Genomic DNA, 16,913 nt, shown 5'->3' on the forward strand with positions numbered 1-16,913 from the left:
GGGGGGGGGGGGGGGGGGGGGGGGGGGGGGGGAGGCCCCGCGGCCGCCCGCACGCACCTAGGGCCACCTCGCAGGCTTTGCGCAGCTGGGAGTGATGCGCCTTCTTCACCTCCTTGTCGGCCAGGATCTTCTCCAGGGCCCGGGTCAGGAACATGTTTTTCGTCTTCTTCCCTTCATACATGGGCGCGATCGAGGAAGAGGAGGAAGGGAGGGGTGGGGAGGGGAAGGGAAGGGAGAGCGGGGCACCGGCCGCCCCCGCCGCGGGCGGGCAGCGAGGGGCCGGGGGAGGGCGGCGAGGCCGGGCCGAGGAAGGGCTCCGGCGGAGGGAGGGCTCCCCCGGGGGGGAGGCTGTGGCGGCAGCCGAGCCCCTGGGCCGAGGGAGGGCGAAGCCTTCCGTCTCCTCCCCGCCTCCTCCTTCGCCCCCCGCCGCCGCCGGTGTGTGCGCGGACGGCGCCCGCGACGCGCTCAGTCCCCGAGCCGCCCCCGGCCCGCGCCCGCCTCCATTAGCGGCGGCGGCGGCAGCGGCTGCGGCAGCGACCTGCCCTCGCCATGTTGGAAGGAAGCGACGTCAGGGCCGCGGCCGCCCGGCTGCCGAGCGGGAGGAAGCGGCCGCCGTGCCCCGGCCCCCGCGGGGCTGAGGCGGCGGGGAGGGAGGGGAGGGATGGAGGGGATGGGGGGCGGCCGCCGCTCGCCTTCTGCCCGCCCCGTGGGCGCGCTACAGGTGGAGCGGAGCCGCGGGAGGCAGCCGCGGAGATGGCTGCTGCCACCTGGGAGCCGGCTGAGGAGAAGGAGGGGCAGGGCTTCCCTTCCGGGCCACCAGCGCGGGGAGGGGAGGGAGGGAGGGAGGGAGGGAGGCTCCCCCCGCGAAGCGCCACCTGCCCCGGCGGAGCGGCCGCGAGAAGCCCCCGGGGCCGCCCATCGCGGAGGAGCGGGCGGGGGGGGGGGGCGCCGTGTGGGGCCTCAGGAGAGTTCTTCCTACCTGCCCTACGACCGCCGGATAGCTTTTTATTTTTAATAAAACGCACCCTCACAAGAGGGGTGATGGCTGTGGTCTCTCACTGTATGAAACCGCTACTTATTTCTGTCACGTTGCCCTGATTTGTGTGTGCTCTCGCCGTTTACCCCTCATGAAGGGGTGAGGGGGTCACCTCCGGGGTGGGTCTGAGGAAAACACAGCCCGGCCCTGACCGATTGGTAACCAGTGAGAGCATGATACGCCAAGCTGTGTGCTCCAAGGCGCAAAAAGTAGATTTATTTCCAATAAAAGTAGGATTTCTAGTTTCTAGTAACATTTCTAATAAAAGCAGTAGAATTTGGCAGTGACTGTAGCTAGGTTTGGCTTAGATATTTTTTTTAACCTTAAAAATATTAATTAAAAATTCACCTGGAAACTGAAGGACGGAATTTCCAGATACACCCTTCAGGCAGGTCAGGACAAGGCCGTCACAGAAAGCAGACGGCTGGGGAAGCCAGGGGTCATCTCAGACCTAGCAGAACTGAGAGCCAGCACCCAGCCGACTGCTCCTATTTGTTCTCCTCCTGCTGTCCTGCTTCATCAGCCCTGACAACAGCCTTCCAAGGAGATTAATCCTGCTCCCTTCCTCATGTTTTGTGGGGATTTCTAGGGCCTGCCCAGGCTGTCACGTCACCGTGCTAAGGCCTTGCAAGCATCCTTGCCTTCTTGACTGAATAGTTGATTTCAGCACGTGCTTCTTTGTCTACAGCAGAGCAGTTGTGGCTGCATTAGTGAAGGTACAGCGAACCCAGTCCCCCTAATGAAGAGGCAGCTAGTGCTTCCTACTACTGCTTTAACCAGTTTCCCAAGTGGAAAATGATTCATACCGAAAAGACTTGTTGCCATATAGGTATCTATATCTGGACTTTTTAAGAAATACCCTGGCATGGGGAATTCTGTTAAAGCTATAGATGACCCAACTATTAAAGCAAACCACATTATTATTATTACTTTTTCTGAAATGACTCAAAGTGCTCCATGAGCTTTTTCTAGTCATTCTCAGTTAGAAACTGAAGGCAATTTTATACCTGACTGATAAACGTTACTGAAAATATTAAGAGGATAGATCTGGTTTTAGCTTTGGAACAGCTCTGTGAGACCATCGGAAGTCACATCACCAAGCACATTGATTCTTGCAAAAAAACTACACAAGGATATTTGATGACTGTATTCAGGTTAGGCTGGTTTACTGAGCAGACCGTATCTTCAGCAGCATAGTTACTGAGTATACCTGAAATTATTTCCAAACCTTTGTTTAGGGAAAAACATTTTCCCCATTAGTCAAATCTCAATTTTGTTATACAGAATTTTGGATATCAAAATGACCTTGGTCTTTCAAAGCTGACAGCCATGAACACATGGCAAGAATAAGAATTTTCACAGACTTTTTGCTGGTAGTTTTTACACAAACCACCTGAGTCCAAATTTCCGTAGCCAAGTCAAAGCTTGCAAATGTTATTTAGCAAATGGAGTTTGCTATTGATTTTCACGGTCCATTTGGCAGAAATAGACTTGCAATTATAATATCATGAAGACAATAGCTATCTGTATTTAAAGAGCACTGAGGACTGAAGTTATCTGCTTTGTTCCTATTAATGTCTATTTTCATATGTTGTACACAGGATGATTTTGTATGCGTATTTCAGTCGGGCATCAGTGTTTTAGCTGGCATATAGAATTGCTGCTGAGACGTCAGATTACTGAAATAAAAGACCTGTCAAAAAGACAGTTACGTGTCTTCCTCTATTTCATTCCTACTGTAATATGAATAGATTAAACTTCTCAGGATTTTTTGCTTTCTAATGTGGTTTGAATCTTCAATTTCTGTTCTCAGGTTCAAACAGCTGCCGCTCCCTTCACTCAATTTATAGCTTGACACAGCTGGTATTCTACATCTCCGTGCTAGTCACAAGGCAACCCCTGCCTAAGCCCCACAGCGATGTAGAGCCAGTATGTCATCAAAGGACTGCTTCTGAAATTGTCCAGGAAGATCTTATTGTAAATCATCTATTGAGCAGGTTGACATCCAGTTTCCTTCCAAGAGCTGAGCCAATAATGATGGAAATCACAGGGGAACAATGATAGAAGCACTGGAGATAGAACGACAGTCCAGTGCCCTCATTTAGGGCCAAGATGTGAATGGTTGCCAGCTCATGTGCAGGCTCCCGGTGCTTTGGATTTGAAGTCATTTGTTATGGCAGTTAGGAAAGCCAGGTATTAAAATAATGTTTGGGCAATTATAAAGAATTTTATGGACTTTGAGGAAGCATTACAACTGTGGTTGCTTCTAGCCAGAATAAGACAGAACTGCCACTAAAAGAAGCAGTTGGTCTTCCTTCTGCCTCTATGTTTCTTGCTTCCCTGGTCAGCACCAGCATTTGCATTGTCATGTTGTGAATTATGTGCTGAATTATGTTCAGAATTTAATTAGGTTGAAACCAACCTGACAAGAAACAGAGCATTTTTAATCCAGATATATTCCATACCCTGCTTCATCAGGCAATCTTACAAAAGCTTGTTAGCTCAAGGGGGTGGGGGATAACACAAGGACAGGAACAAGAAAATGAGCAAGAAGAGGGCAGGCTTGCATTTTTTGTCAACAATACAGATTTATGCTGACTTAAAGCATTGTTTGAACTACTGCTTTAAATACAAAATTTCTTCAGTATCTCCGTTGCACAACGGATGGCTCAGCACTGCTCCTGTGCGTGAGACCCCGTGTGTTGGATACATGGGTCAGTAGACAGGACCAGCATATAAATGCCCCTTTAATCACAGTGCCTCATTGCTGGCACCTTCCTTAGCTGCAGTACAGTACGCTGCATTTGCTCCCGTTCTGCTTTCATGTACCAGACGCAGATTATCAGCGCCTGATGGATCAGGGTCCAGATGGATCTGGCACATGGGAACATGGAACAGGAGAGAAGCTGTGACTGCTCTGCAACTGCAGCCACCTTGGTTGAGAAGCTTGCAAGTCTTGTACTGAATGTGTACCCTGTGGTGCTTGGTTATTTAATAATGAAATACAAAGAAGGCGTTTCTCTTTGTGGAGTCCTAGGCCTGCCACCCTTGCAAAAATAGAATAGAATAGAATAGATAACTGAAGCATAATTCTAAATATCCACTGTATGCATTATGACACTCCCTATAAATGTGCTTGAACATTTGTAAGATTATTATTATTTTCTTTTTTAGATAAATCCAGGAGCTTGGGGTAAGATTTCACAGTTTGTTCATAGGGTGAATATTCTGACAGGTTAAAACAGGCTGCAGTATATCCACTGCGGCACTGAAAGAACAAGTAGCAAATATTTATTAGCACAGGGAATGTTAATCAATAGGTAATTCCTAGGTTGCTTCCAAACGTTTGTACAAAAACTTGTGACACCGCAGAGTGACCAGTAATGAAATAAATATCCATCACTTTGAGGAGGTTCTTGCAAGGTGACAAATCTATTCCTTAAAGCTAAAAAGTGCAGGCTGTTGCTATATTGTAATACATTCTCAATACTAATGTTACCTGAGGATACACACTCCAAGTAAAGCACGATATTTTTCATCTTGTGACAGCTGCAGGAAAAATATCAGCAGTGAAGGAAAAAAAGCACCTCATGTGGTTGATAGAATCACATTCTGAATTGAGGCTGGAAACTGGAAGACAGCAAATGGAGCTTGCATTCATGTGCTGGGACGCTTGTAACACTGTATTTGTGGGAATGTGATCCTTTTTTGCTAGTACTTTTTCTATTGGGAATACATTTTTTTCTTCTAGCCTACCTATAGGACTTTTCAATAAGTTCTTTCTTCAGCATTTTGCTCCGGCTAGCAGATGAATAATTCACTTCCCAGCCTCCATAGCACCTCAGCATACCATTTCCTAATATTGTGAGTGAAGGAGGAACATGAATGACCACCCTAAAGACAGAAGGAAATACACATTTTAAGGTACGGTTGTATAGGTTTCCTTTAAAGTTTCTATAGTGGTTTTTCAAACTTACAGATCTGGTTATGGACAAATCAGCAACCTACTTCTTTGGTTATGGTATATGGCTACTGTTGTGGGGGTGGCTCTGCAAATGCAAATTCAAGCCGGTGTAGTACCCTCCTGTGTAATGGAAAATATTCCAGGAACACAAAGTTCTGGCAATTTCCTGAGAGCCTTGCACTGCAAAAGAAAATGTATGGAGGATCTGTGGCAAAGATAACACTGATTTATGGCTTCTCTTGGCCAACTCCAACAGATAAAATTGCTTAGGAACTATTACTGGATATTAAGGAGAAACTGTTGAAGGGAGGGAGCTGCAATATAATTGCCTTATTTCCTGGGAAGTGGTGTCACTACTGTTAAAGCTCTCTAAGATTACTTTGTGGTGCGGAATCTGGTTCATTAGTTATGTTCCCAAACACCCATAGCAGCACAGACTACCATAGCGTATAGTTACGCCAAAGTTTTAATCTCCAGTTTCAAGTTACAAAATGAGAATATTCTGATTGGTGGCAAATTAGAAAAATAACAAATTCACTGAAAATGATGATCCTCCTACCTTTAAATCCTAGCTTCTGGCTCCTGCAGGTCTTTGTAACTGATGTGACATGAGCAGTGTAATGCATGCTGAGTTGTTTTACAGGTTAGGCATTGAACAGCCTAGCTACTGGAAGCACGAAGCATTAGCTTTAACCTGATTTTTGTGTTTTGAAAGACTCCTTTCCCCTTGATCCGGGGTGAATTCAGTGTATCACTTTAGAACTTGGGCATTTTCAAAGGTGTATGCAGATCTCTTTCAATAAGCTGATAATAACAAAAGAAGGTCTGAAAATGAAAAAGGAGCGAGAAAAGTTGAATGGAGTTTGTCTGGATAAATCTCCCTTGAATCTGTGGGTATGGTAAGTCAAATGAATGACAAAGATGGTTTCCAAGTAGTTTAATATCCGTGTTGAAAGGCAGGGACAGAGACGTCATAAAAGTCACCTGAATTAAGGTGGCAAGCAATGAGACTGCAGCAATAACCACTTTTAACTGCCTTCAAGTGATCTTTGAATCTGCCTGATTGCTTCCTCCAGCAACTGCAGTGGGTTATTTGCTGTCAAAAATGCAATAACTGATACTTCAGCCTGTATATTACAAACCGCGGGCTTCGTGGCAGGAATGAAAGATTTTGAATATGAATAACCAGAAAGATAAAATTGAATGGGCGTTATGGTTATTCTTGCCTAGAATAAAGATATTAAAGGAGCAGAAGGAAGATATTAAAGAAGCACTGTAATGGTGATTCATTCTAGGATCCTAGTTAACTCACTAAATATTTGCTAGGTGTGTATTCATTCAAATAACTTCACAAAACATTTTAAAATACCTATGACAGTTTTGTTTGGACTTCCAAGATGTTTCTAGTTTCAAGTCAAGTGTCAGAGGTGACGTGTGATCCGCATCATTAAAAACTGGACTCACTGGTTCGCAGCATGTAGGATGGATGGCTTCTCATGACATTCAAAGCTGCTGCTGTCTGGGTTCAGAAACAGGCTCAGGTGGAGTGTTTAGTTTTGTATCTGAAAGTCTTTATTGCTCGCTGTTTCTTTCTAAAAGCTTTTTGACCTCCTCCTGCAGGAACAGAGATTGTGGCTATACGAAAGTGTTGCTGTGCCACTGGCGGGGCTGTTGAGGTGTGATTTATTATTGTTCACAGCTGAGAAGGCCAAACAGAACAAATGTTGGGCTGGTAAAAATCTCATTTTTCATGATTTGTGAGGCAGCCAACAGATAATTCTTCAGGACCTACTTTCTGCAAATCCATAGAGCCATTGCTGATTTTTGTGACTGCTACTGTGCTCAGTTCCTGACAAGTGTGATCTGAAGTCAAGTTGTACTTACCAGTACTGCAGTCCTCGCTTAAACAAAGTGTGGAGAGGAGTGTGCAGGGCCCTTATAATTGATACGTAGAGATACATAGTCAAGACTAATGATAATGTTTATGGTGTTTCATACATGCTTGAACCAAACTTGCTTCCTCAGCTAGCACTGGGACTAGATATATTTTGCAATGGAAGCTTACTTACATGAATTTAATAGCAAGTTATAGCAGTGGAGCTTCAATTGGTCTACTTGTATATGCATGAGATGGAGGTCATGCTTCTGGGTAGCTGCAAATGTAGTCCTTAAAATGCTCATTTAGCAAACCACTTCTATTCTTTAGCTTGTTCTTCCTAAACTTATCCTTGCTTATGCACGTCAGCACATCGCTTTCCCTTTGGTCACCGTTTTAGAACAGAAATAGTACTTGGGATATTATTGTACAGAAATGCACAGAAATGGCATGAACACAGATGTAAGAGGGAAACAATGTGGTATATTTTTTCATAATTCTGCTGGCATTAAGCTCCCTCACATGGATAAGGTCAACCAAATGTGGATGCTTCTCTCTGCTTAGAAACCAGAACACTCAGCACGGGCAGCTGTAATTTTCCCATTTTTGGAGCATCAGTATGTGTGCAACCTTCAAAATAGCTTTCTTAATCTTAAGACATATTAGTCTACAGAGAAATAGGAAAAGCAGGTTAAACCATTGTGCATCATTTTAAAATAGGATTTTGAAGTGTTCATATCACAAAATGCGTGATCAGAATTTTCCCCGAGTTTGTGGAGATTTAAATTAATGGTTTCACTTCTTTTCATTGTAGTGCTGGATCAGAGGTAGAAGATTAATTTCCAAATTGACTTTAAATTCACAGTATACTGTATTAAAGTGAGGCTGAGTCCTTTGAAATAGGTGTGAGCCCTCTGTGGAAGCTGACTGTGCTCTGTTTTAAAAACCAGAGAAGTAACAGCAGTGTCTTATAAGCAGGCTTTGTGTATTTGTGTGTATTTGGTACATGTGGTCACTGTGTGAAATACAATACTGAAACATTCTGGTGTATTTGCAAACCTTAATGTTACTGCAATAATGCAGCAAACATTAATTTGTTAAGAAAAATCACAGGACACAGGAATCTGTAGTCACTATTTTGATGTATAAATCTCTGATTTTGAGGTTATTTTTACTATGTCACTTACTGTTACAATTTTAATAAATGTTTTACCATGAAGCTATGACTGCATTTTGTTTTTCTTGCTCATGATAGGCTCAGAGCACAGTTTCTTTCTAATGAAGGTATTAGCTTTTATTAGAATGGATTCTGCAGGGGCAGGCTGAACAGGCCATAGCTTTCTGTGAAAAGCTGTTTACTAGTCTCGATTACCGATCGCTTGCATCAAAAGTGAAGTTCATGTACATTCTTGTAAAAATAAGGTAACACTCTCACTTTACATTCAAGGACTGCCTTAAACTCAGTAGCCTTTAAATATCATGCAGTGCCTGCTAGAGGCAGTAAAAAGAGAAAATTAGCAGAGGAGTCAGCTTTAAGAGGCGTCTCATATGGGTTCAGCTGGCAGCCAGTCAGCTGCTGGGTAAAATCCACAGGGTCTCACCAAACCTCGAATTAGCTGTTTTCAGTGACAGATTTGGAACTACCCTCTGATGGATTTTGAATACTCTACATTGCTTGATTATTTATGTATTGGTATGTTGTGTGTCTTTGGTATTGTCTGTGTGTTGTGTAGTCACATTTGTTTAACTTGTAAAAAATCTGTCCAGAGGAAAAAAACAAACAAACAAACAAGCAAACCAGGAAAAGAATGCATCGAGCTAGCTAGCTCAGTTAGATAGCTAATCTTTATTAATGGGGAATACCAAAACTATTTGCTCTTACAATTCTGGTTCCCTCTCCAGCAAACTACAAGGCAGGAAAAGAAATATGCATATAGAGTAACCTAAATTACCATCAGGATTAAAAGAAGCATGAGAGAGAGGGATAGAAAGGAAGATGCTTTCATAGTCCACAGCACCAGCCTTCACTTGTGGTGGCTGAAGAAATTAGGTCTGCCTGAATTACTGTTGAAATTAGATGGCAGAAATACATGTAATTATTCTTTAAATGTCCTGTATGTCATGGGAAACCTTGAAAGAAAGAACTTCAGGCATCTGAATTGAGCCAGAGCTGGATCTACTGAAAATTAAGGGGTAAGTCCCATCCTAGGATGGGATTTGTCTCAACTAATTTTAACAGTTATAAAAGCTAAGCATCTAGTCTCAGCTGTCATTTGGGCTCTTGCCATGCAAAAGGAGTAACATCTAATGAGGAACTCATACAGTAGCAATAATACCAAGTCTACGGTAGATGTGACCTATCAACATCTACATCCTTTATTTTCCCTACCCACTATATAGAGGGAACCAAGTCGATTTAGTTTAGATGAATAGTTTTCATATAAATGAAGTCAGTCAAGTTAAATCCCACCTTCAGAGCAAGAGGAGTGTGAATTTCTTCTCCCAGACAGGTGAAACTTGAGGCCTGCCACCCCAGGGGAGGTATTCAGGAAAAACAGGTGACTGGTGGCATAGGTAAGCCTGCAACTCTAACACCTCGAGCTTCCATAATACCCAGCATTATTATCATCTGGGAGGAGGCACAAGGGCTGCCTGTTTTGTCCAGCCACAAAAGAATGGGAGACTTTGGTGGGATATCTCAAATCTCAAGTGTACTTTTGGCTGTAGGATTGCCAGTTGTTGTCAAAATTCTGAATAATAGTGAATGAGCTGCTAAAGGTTTTGGTCCTTTTCATGGCAGTGTATATAATTGACAGGGAACACCTAAGGCAAAAGCACTGCTATATTTATTGTTGATGTGTATGTGAACCTTCATAAGTAATATTCTTTTGCATGACAGCAAATTTTGCAGTTTAAAGACTTATTTATTTATTTATTTTTAAATGGTATGTACTTATATCTTAAATAAATAAACTGACTCTTGCTGAGTTAAAATATTTTCCCACACTTAATGGCAAGCAAAATGATAGATATCCAGTAGTTTTCCCTTTCATTACAGCTTTGGCTTCTACAGTGTAGTGGATATGAGCATAAAGTGCCATTTAAATAGATGCACATTGTTACAATTAGTCAAGTCTGGGAGAGCCTTCCTTGGAAAGATTCCCATACACGTCTCATCTTCTAGGTTCCAGTGATGCTTTTTTTGGAATTTGTTGCATGTCTTTAACTTCATTCTGTATATTGATGGTGCTGCAACTATACCCTTTTCACTTACAGTACAAATCTATTCTTGAAAAGCTGTGTACTTATGAAAATGCATTGCAATACAGAGGAATAGACAAAAATCATATAATAAAGTTCTAATGAAAAGTGGAGAAGACATGCTCTTCTACTATGCAATGGGATCAGTATTTTGATGAGTTTTATGGCAAGCGAGGCTTTCCGTAAAGGAAGCTAACTTTCTTTACCTCACAGGCTCCAATATCTTGCAGCAGATACATGGTGATTTTTACATTTTTCCACGCGCCCCTGCGGAAATACACCCCAAATGTAGATTACTTCTGCTACCTCTCTATGGAATCTGCCGCTCTGCTTCTTCGCACAGCAGATAGGCATCTGCTTCTGCCGTGTTGAGGTTTATCCCCACATACAGCTGGAGAGGTGGAGATAAAGGTGCCAACCTGTGCAGAGTGAGAAATGCTGTGATTGAGTGGGAGGCATTACTATATTCCTTCACCTCTTTGCTAATATCCACAAACATTAAAAATTAATTATGTCAGAGGATTCTTGAATATTAATATTGTGCACATGGGAGTACTCCAATGGTAAGTTATTTTTTAGGTAAGAGAAGTTTGACTGAGGGCTCTGACATCAACAGATGAATGGATAAGTGATTTTCTAGATTTTAGTCCTTTCAGTCCTCTGCTTTTTACCTTAGAAATAATCCCACCAGTATCCATTTACTTATATTTCTTCAGGATGAAGTTATTTTTATGCTTCTCACAGAGTGTCACCCAATCAAAAATGATTAGTTTTTGCTTGTTTGCTAGTTTTTGTCTAACTTTTGTTTTTCATCTGTTTCTAGCCACTTGCTCTCCCAGGAAACCATCCGAGACCCAGCAGTCCTTTAATTATCCTATATGGTTGTTTTCCTTTCATCTTTCTTAAGTATTGGTGCTTCACCATTGCTGGTTAAAAATAAAAATACCTTTTTAAACTCATCCAGATAATGTCTGCTGCTCTTGGGGCCTACAGTCTTGCTATTTAATTTGGACTTTTCCTCTTACCCCATGTTAGACTTCTGTCCTTTGCCTTTATTTTTAGTCTACCTGATACAGAGTGAAATGGAAAACATGCTCCAGGCAGTCTTCCTTGGGTCTGTGCATTCAGAATTGGAGCATGAAGATGATATATGCTGTACTTAGTATGTCTGTGGATAAAGCTTTTTCACAAATCATTTGCCTTCCAGGATGTATTTTTCTGTACATACAGACTGCTGGTATTCCACAAAATGGAAATCACTGAATCCAAAAAATGAGTTTTTAAGAAATCAGCTTTTTCTGTGCCCTTCAACAGACACCTAAATGGACAAGAGTTATTCTTGTGCATATTCAGGCTTTAGCACTGATGGATTGTTTAAGATACAGAGGCAAAAGAAAAACAAGGCAGTGATTCCAGCAATTTTAAATGCTGCTCTTTCTGACGGGCTGGGTGTCGGTGCAAGTGCAGCCAGGCACACCAGCCAAGGAGCCTTCCTTGCTGCTGAAGTGCAGGGAAGTGTGAAATGAACGGGGATCTTCCTTGCTCTGTTAAAATTCTGAGGTAGATTTTAACTCTTTTTTTTTTTTTTTTTTTTTTTTTTTTTTTTTTTAAATGCAGTCCTGACAGCCATGGAAACATGATGATGTTCCTACTCTCTGCTCAAGAGGGGAGATTTATAGATGAACTTCCCCACATTCATCAGCATCAAAAAGTCTCTCTGAAAAGTAGCCTGTTCTTCAGACAGGTTTGCTGTGAGGTCTCTGCTGAGACATCTCCTGAAGGCTGCAGTTATCATCTGCGGGGTCGACAGGTGTACATTTGATGGGAAGTGGACTGCATCTGCTGAATCCCTAAACATCCTTCAGGGTAACAGCAGCTTCAGGTCACTTCAACCTCAGCTTCTCTGAAAAGAAGCCTCATTAAAATAAGTGCAACCATTTTAATATAAGATTTTTTTTTCTTGTTTTGTTTAAAATTATGATTTTAAAAATGTGTTCCAAAAAATGCATAGTATATGGAAGAATTGCTCATGGACTGAAGGGGACACAAAGTCCTGGTGGTCTGTAGGCTCCCCAGGGCCTTCCTGAAGCTTTACCAGCCTCTATAGGAAGAACTCAGATGCCCTTTTGGTCACTCTGGTCACAGGACCTTCTTCGTAACCCACAAGATAATGAAGGCTTTCTGGGATGCAGTCAGCACTGCAAGTTGAGGATGAACACCTTATCACAGCCTCTGCCCAAAGCTGGGTGGGTGTTGGCGGTAGCAAAACCTGACCCCTTAGCTCTGTGCTGGGCAGCACACGAAGGGTACGGCCTGTGGTCAGGGCTCCAAGGTGGTAGTGACAGCAGACCCACAGCAGCCCTGGGAGAAGAGCTTTGGGTTTTACACCAATGTAATAGCACAGAGGGCTCTAAGGCGCCAGACGAAGTGGCTGAACTGGGGTGCTCGCAGTGTGCGGAGCGGGGAAGCCCAGCACACGCCGCCTGCTACCCACGGCCTTGTGGCTGCCACGAGTTGCAGCCACGCCGTTATGTAAACCCTCAGCCAGCACACGCTGTGCAGACAGACGCCTTGTTTGTGTGTGAACGGAGCTGCGTAGGTATGTGGGGAAGTTCACACATTTTAACAGGTTCACCATTTAAATTTAGTCCTGAAAGTTAGAAGCTGTTAGAGCCCGAAGTCATCACCGACAGACAGGACTCACTTCAGTTTTGAGATGGAGGAGAGGAAATGGAGACGTGCACAGCGTGATGTAGCAAATTTATCCTGTGAGATAAGGCTCAAGTACATTTTGCCTTTTTGACAGATTCTGTGCTAACAAGGGCAAACAGCAGCTCTGCTTTTCCTACCACAGAGGCAGGCATGCCACTCGTTTAACCCTTAGGAGGCTGCCTGGCTCCCAGGAAAATAACAACACCTCAGCCCAAACCGTATTAAGCTCTGTGAATGCTATAATTTAATTCATAGTAAAGCAATTGGTCTGTATAAAGAACTTAAAGTATACATTTTCTTTGAAAACAAAGCAAAACAACAACAACAACAAAAACCAGCTATTTCTAGCTAACTAAGCACGGAACACTTAACACAGCTTTTTGACTGAACTGCTTTGATTCAGCCCATTCAACCCAGATTTTCTTCATCTAGAAACAAAATAAAATGAAACAGTAAGTGGATCAGTCATTTTGGCTGAGATTTTCAGCCTGCTATACTGTTTTTTTTTTTGTTTTTTTTTTCAGTTATAGCATACTGAAGACAATGAGCCATCTAAACACTGGTTGTGATTCAAACAGATACATTATTTTCAAGAAAATTGAAAATTCTGTTATAAAATGAAACTTTCTCAAGCATATGTAACTTTGTATTCTGCTCAGAATTGGTTTAAAAAAAGAAATAAAGGTTAATTATTTGGTTAAGAAAAGCGACACTCCCACCCCCTCCTGCACCCAGCATCAAGCCGTACTGGTAGGCAGAGGAACAGCCTGGCACTTAGTAGTCAGCACAAAAGACTAAAACACCTGCTCACAGTCATACCACAATATTTATTTCAGAACCAGTTATCTATTATTTCAGTTAAAGTATGCACTCCTACAGACCTGGGGAGAGATTAAAATAGCTCCCTGTTGTGGCTATTCTGCCCACATCTTTTTCATTAATGCCAAACAGTGGTAGGGTAGCAGGAATTTCAGAGCAGACAGGAACTATGACAAACATTATCCCCTGTCTTTGTTGCAAAGGATGGATCTCCATTGTCACAGGCATGCACTTTCTGCATGGCTGGGGACAGTGGCAGAATTTTTAAATTAACATTTGAATCTATTATTTATGAGTGCATTCCCTGATGTCCCAGTCCAAGGGCAAGCCCTTTTGTGCTTGACTCAGTCTCTTCAGAGAGCACTTGAAAGGATCTGCACATGCAGAGAGCCTCAACTTTCTGGTTGACCACTGCTACCTGTCGGGCAGGGACAAGCATTTAGGGGCTTCTGGGTTGAAGATACACTTATTGCACCAAACACTTTTTTTGCTAAGAAGAACCCTGTATGAGCTCACTGCTCATACAGAGGCTAACCCTGGTTATTCCAAATTTGCAGGTACTCACAGAAGACCTTGTTGATAAGGCAGGCCCCTTTGACACCACTGAAAGGTGTGAGTTTCCAACCAGCTGCTCAAGGAGTGCAACACAGGTAGGGTGATGGGCACATTCAGCCGAGGAGCATGAAAGCCACTCTGGAGTAGTTAACCTTCATCCATGACAGACCAACAACCAGCATCTGGACTCCTGACTCCATGGTGCTGATGTGGATGGGTCAATCGATATAATCAGCCAGAACACAAGTGAGTCTGCAAAAGAATTTCCTCCTACATTGATAGGGGGAAACAATTACATCTCTCCGGACTTTAAACTTTTATCCCGAATGAATATGAAAATTGGACATACATTAAGCATGGCACATTTTCTGTGGACAGAATATTTTTAAACAGGTATTTGGCATAGTGAGTGTTTAAAAATGTTTTCAAATAAATACAATCAATGTAATGGGGTTCATATTTTAAAGCTCTCTCTGAGGTTTATTTTGCTTTCTGTTCTTAGCTTTCTGTTCTTTTTTCTTCAGTAGAGGTGTAGTTGGATCTCTATACATTTGATATATTATTCTGGTGTTTTACCAACACTTAAGAACTGAATGAAAGTGGTAACATTTGGCTTTTAGTCACAAAAAAAAAAAAAAAAAGTTATATCATTATGTATGAGACTAACAATGAATACGACTGCGACAACACTGAGCTATAGAAATGATACAGTAGTTTCACTCAGCGAAAGGAAAGGATGTCAAAGGGCTTACAAATATACTGCTCAACTCATGCTACTGAATATCTTATTCTTTGAGCAATGCCATTAAATTAAATGTAAACATAAAAAGGGAGGGTATTGTTTATCATGAATAAACTATAGTAGGTAAATATTAACCTGGTTTTGGTAGGAATAGGCTGCTTTCTTCTCAGGCTAAAGAATTAAGTGTAGTATTTTCAAGAAGCATTTTTCTGCAGCCCTCGAGTAGATAGTGCAATCTGCATACTGCAATTTATTTTGTAGACAAACTGACTGGTACTGGTTGTTTCCAAGTAAATGCATGTTGGCATTGAAGGTCATTCTTAATCTTCCTGCTCAAGTTTCAGACATTAAAAAAAATGAGTTGCATTTTTCTGTAGGCTTTACATGTTAGCATAGGTAACAAAATGCATTGGCCTTTTTGAAGCAACTTCTGAATAAGGTATGGGGAGCTTTGCTCTATGTTCTTTGTTCAAGGTTTGCAATCCTTTTTCAACATATAAAGGTAATTTTTTTAACAATTTATGAATGACAATTCAAGGTCATTTGGAATCTTTCTAAGTTCACATTTGGGATAATTTTTTTGGGGTCGTGAAGGGTGAGTTTCAGAGGCATAGGCCTGTTTCCTTCATGCTAATTTCCTGAGTTTTGTTTTTAAAACATAAAAGCTATCAAAGAAAAGAGCAGATGTTCACAAAACCTTGTCTGAGCATTTTTTCCAATTTACAGAAGCAGTTATATTTATTCTATCAATAAGCAAAAGAAGTGTAACTCCTGAATTTCACATAATGATTATATATTTGATTTTGACTGCTAGATTAATAACCACTGTTTTGCTGTTCATGTGCTTTTTATTTGAATGATAAACTATACCTATCATCATAACATAAACTCATTTTTCTCAAAACCAGCTATCAATTCTGTTGTCCTATGGTCAATAAAGTCTTCTGAAGAGAAGTAGAAAGGGAAGAGATGTAAGTAATTACAGAGATAAGAAAGAAATGTTCAGAGAAGTAACATTTGTAAGTCAAAAAGGCTGTTGTTCCATATCCAAATAGCTGTTATAAGAATTCTTGCCTTAGGGCAAATTGCTCTATTTAGAATCAGTCTTGCTGATTAATTTTCTTACAAATTCTTAATTCAGGAAATAGGGTTTGCTCTTTTCTGGGGAGTGTCTTTTTGATCAGCTTTAGTGACCCTGAAATTAAAGGACTCAGAGACTGTTTACACTTGTATTCAGCTATGGAGCACTGAATTATCCGGCATAGAAAGGTCTTCAAAACTCAGCTCAGCTCAGAGGTTTCAGTTGCATGTAAAGCAGTATTCAGGCTTAGTCCACTCAGATGCCAGGACATAGCTTTATTCATTGAATGATTTTAAAATCAAATACTTCTAAATGTCAAAACTTCTTAGATAAATGTAGGACTACCTGCAATTATTCCTATCCAAGGTCAGCTACATCTAAAATGTTAGGACCTTTTGTTAATAAAAAGCATTTTCTTTTTCTTTTTCTTTTTTCCTTTTATTTTTCTCCAAGAGTTCCATTACTTTTTGGTACCAGTGGAGATGTGATGGTATGAAGATAAATCTGAAATGTTTCATGTGATGAACCGTTAAACTATGAGCAGCAATCAATCCATCACATCTGAGTCTGGTTTCTTCTGTACTGTATGTGGAAAAGGTTGTACTGTAGCAATCCAGTGATAAATTGTCTCCTGCTGATTAGGCATCTCACATCTTTTGTCCTTCACTTCAGTTCCACATGTCCTTGTAACAGTTAAATCTTATTACTTAAATCCAGGATAACTCTTGACAATTGGTACTAATATTTAATTTACACCACAAACAGGACCAATTGTCAAGAATTTGTGTATAGCAAGACACTGTTGTTGCAGTCTTCAAAATATTTAATGATTATGGTCATAAGCAAATGGGAGATGATCATTGGATA

General features: G+C 41.7%; 1 protein-coding gene and 1 long non-coding RNA gene across 2 annotated transcripts in view; one reads left to right on the top strand and one right to left on the bottom strand.

Moving 5' to 3' along the window:
• The window catches only part of ARFGEF1 (ADP ribosylation factor guanine nucleotide exchange factor 1), a 92,431-nt gene extending 91,752 nt beyond the window's left edge, over positions 1 to 679 (bottom strand). Inside the window, exons 1-2 of the mRNA XM_035317788.1 lie at positions 304 to 679; positions 58 to 254 (exon numbers count right to left, since the gene is read on the bottom strand). Coding sequence (XP_035173679.1) covers positions 58 to 181 — 124 coding nt within the window. The 5' untranslated portion in view covers positions 182 to 254; positions 304 to 679. The remainder of the gene's footprint in view (positions 1 to 57; positions 255 to 303) is intronic.
• A 7,706-nt stretch (positions 680 to 8,385) lies between these two features.
• On the top strand, positions 8,386 to 9,444 carry LOC118163042. Its single transcript, XR_004748811.1, has 3 exons — positions 8,386 to 8,569; positions 8,779 to 9,069; positions 9,383 to 9,444. It is a non-coding gene; the product is annotated as an uncharacterized LOC118163042 (long non-coding RNA).
• Positions 9,445 to 16,913: the final 7,469 nt, after the last annotated feature.

Source organism: Oxyura jamaicensis, chromosome 2 (genome assembly GCF_011077185.1).
Source record: "Oxyura jamaicensis isolate SHBP4307 breed ruddy duck chromosome 2, BPBGC_Ojam_1.0, whole genome shotgun sequence".
Lineage (NCBI taxonomy): Eukaryota > Metazoa > Chordata > Aves > Anseriformes > Anatidae > Oxyura > Oxyura jamaicensis.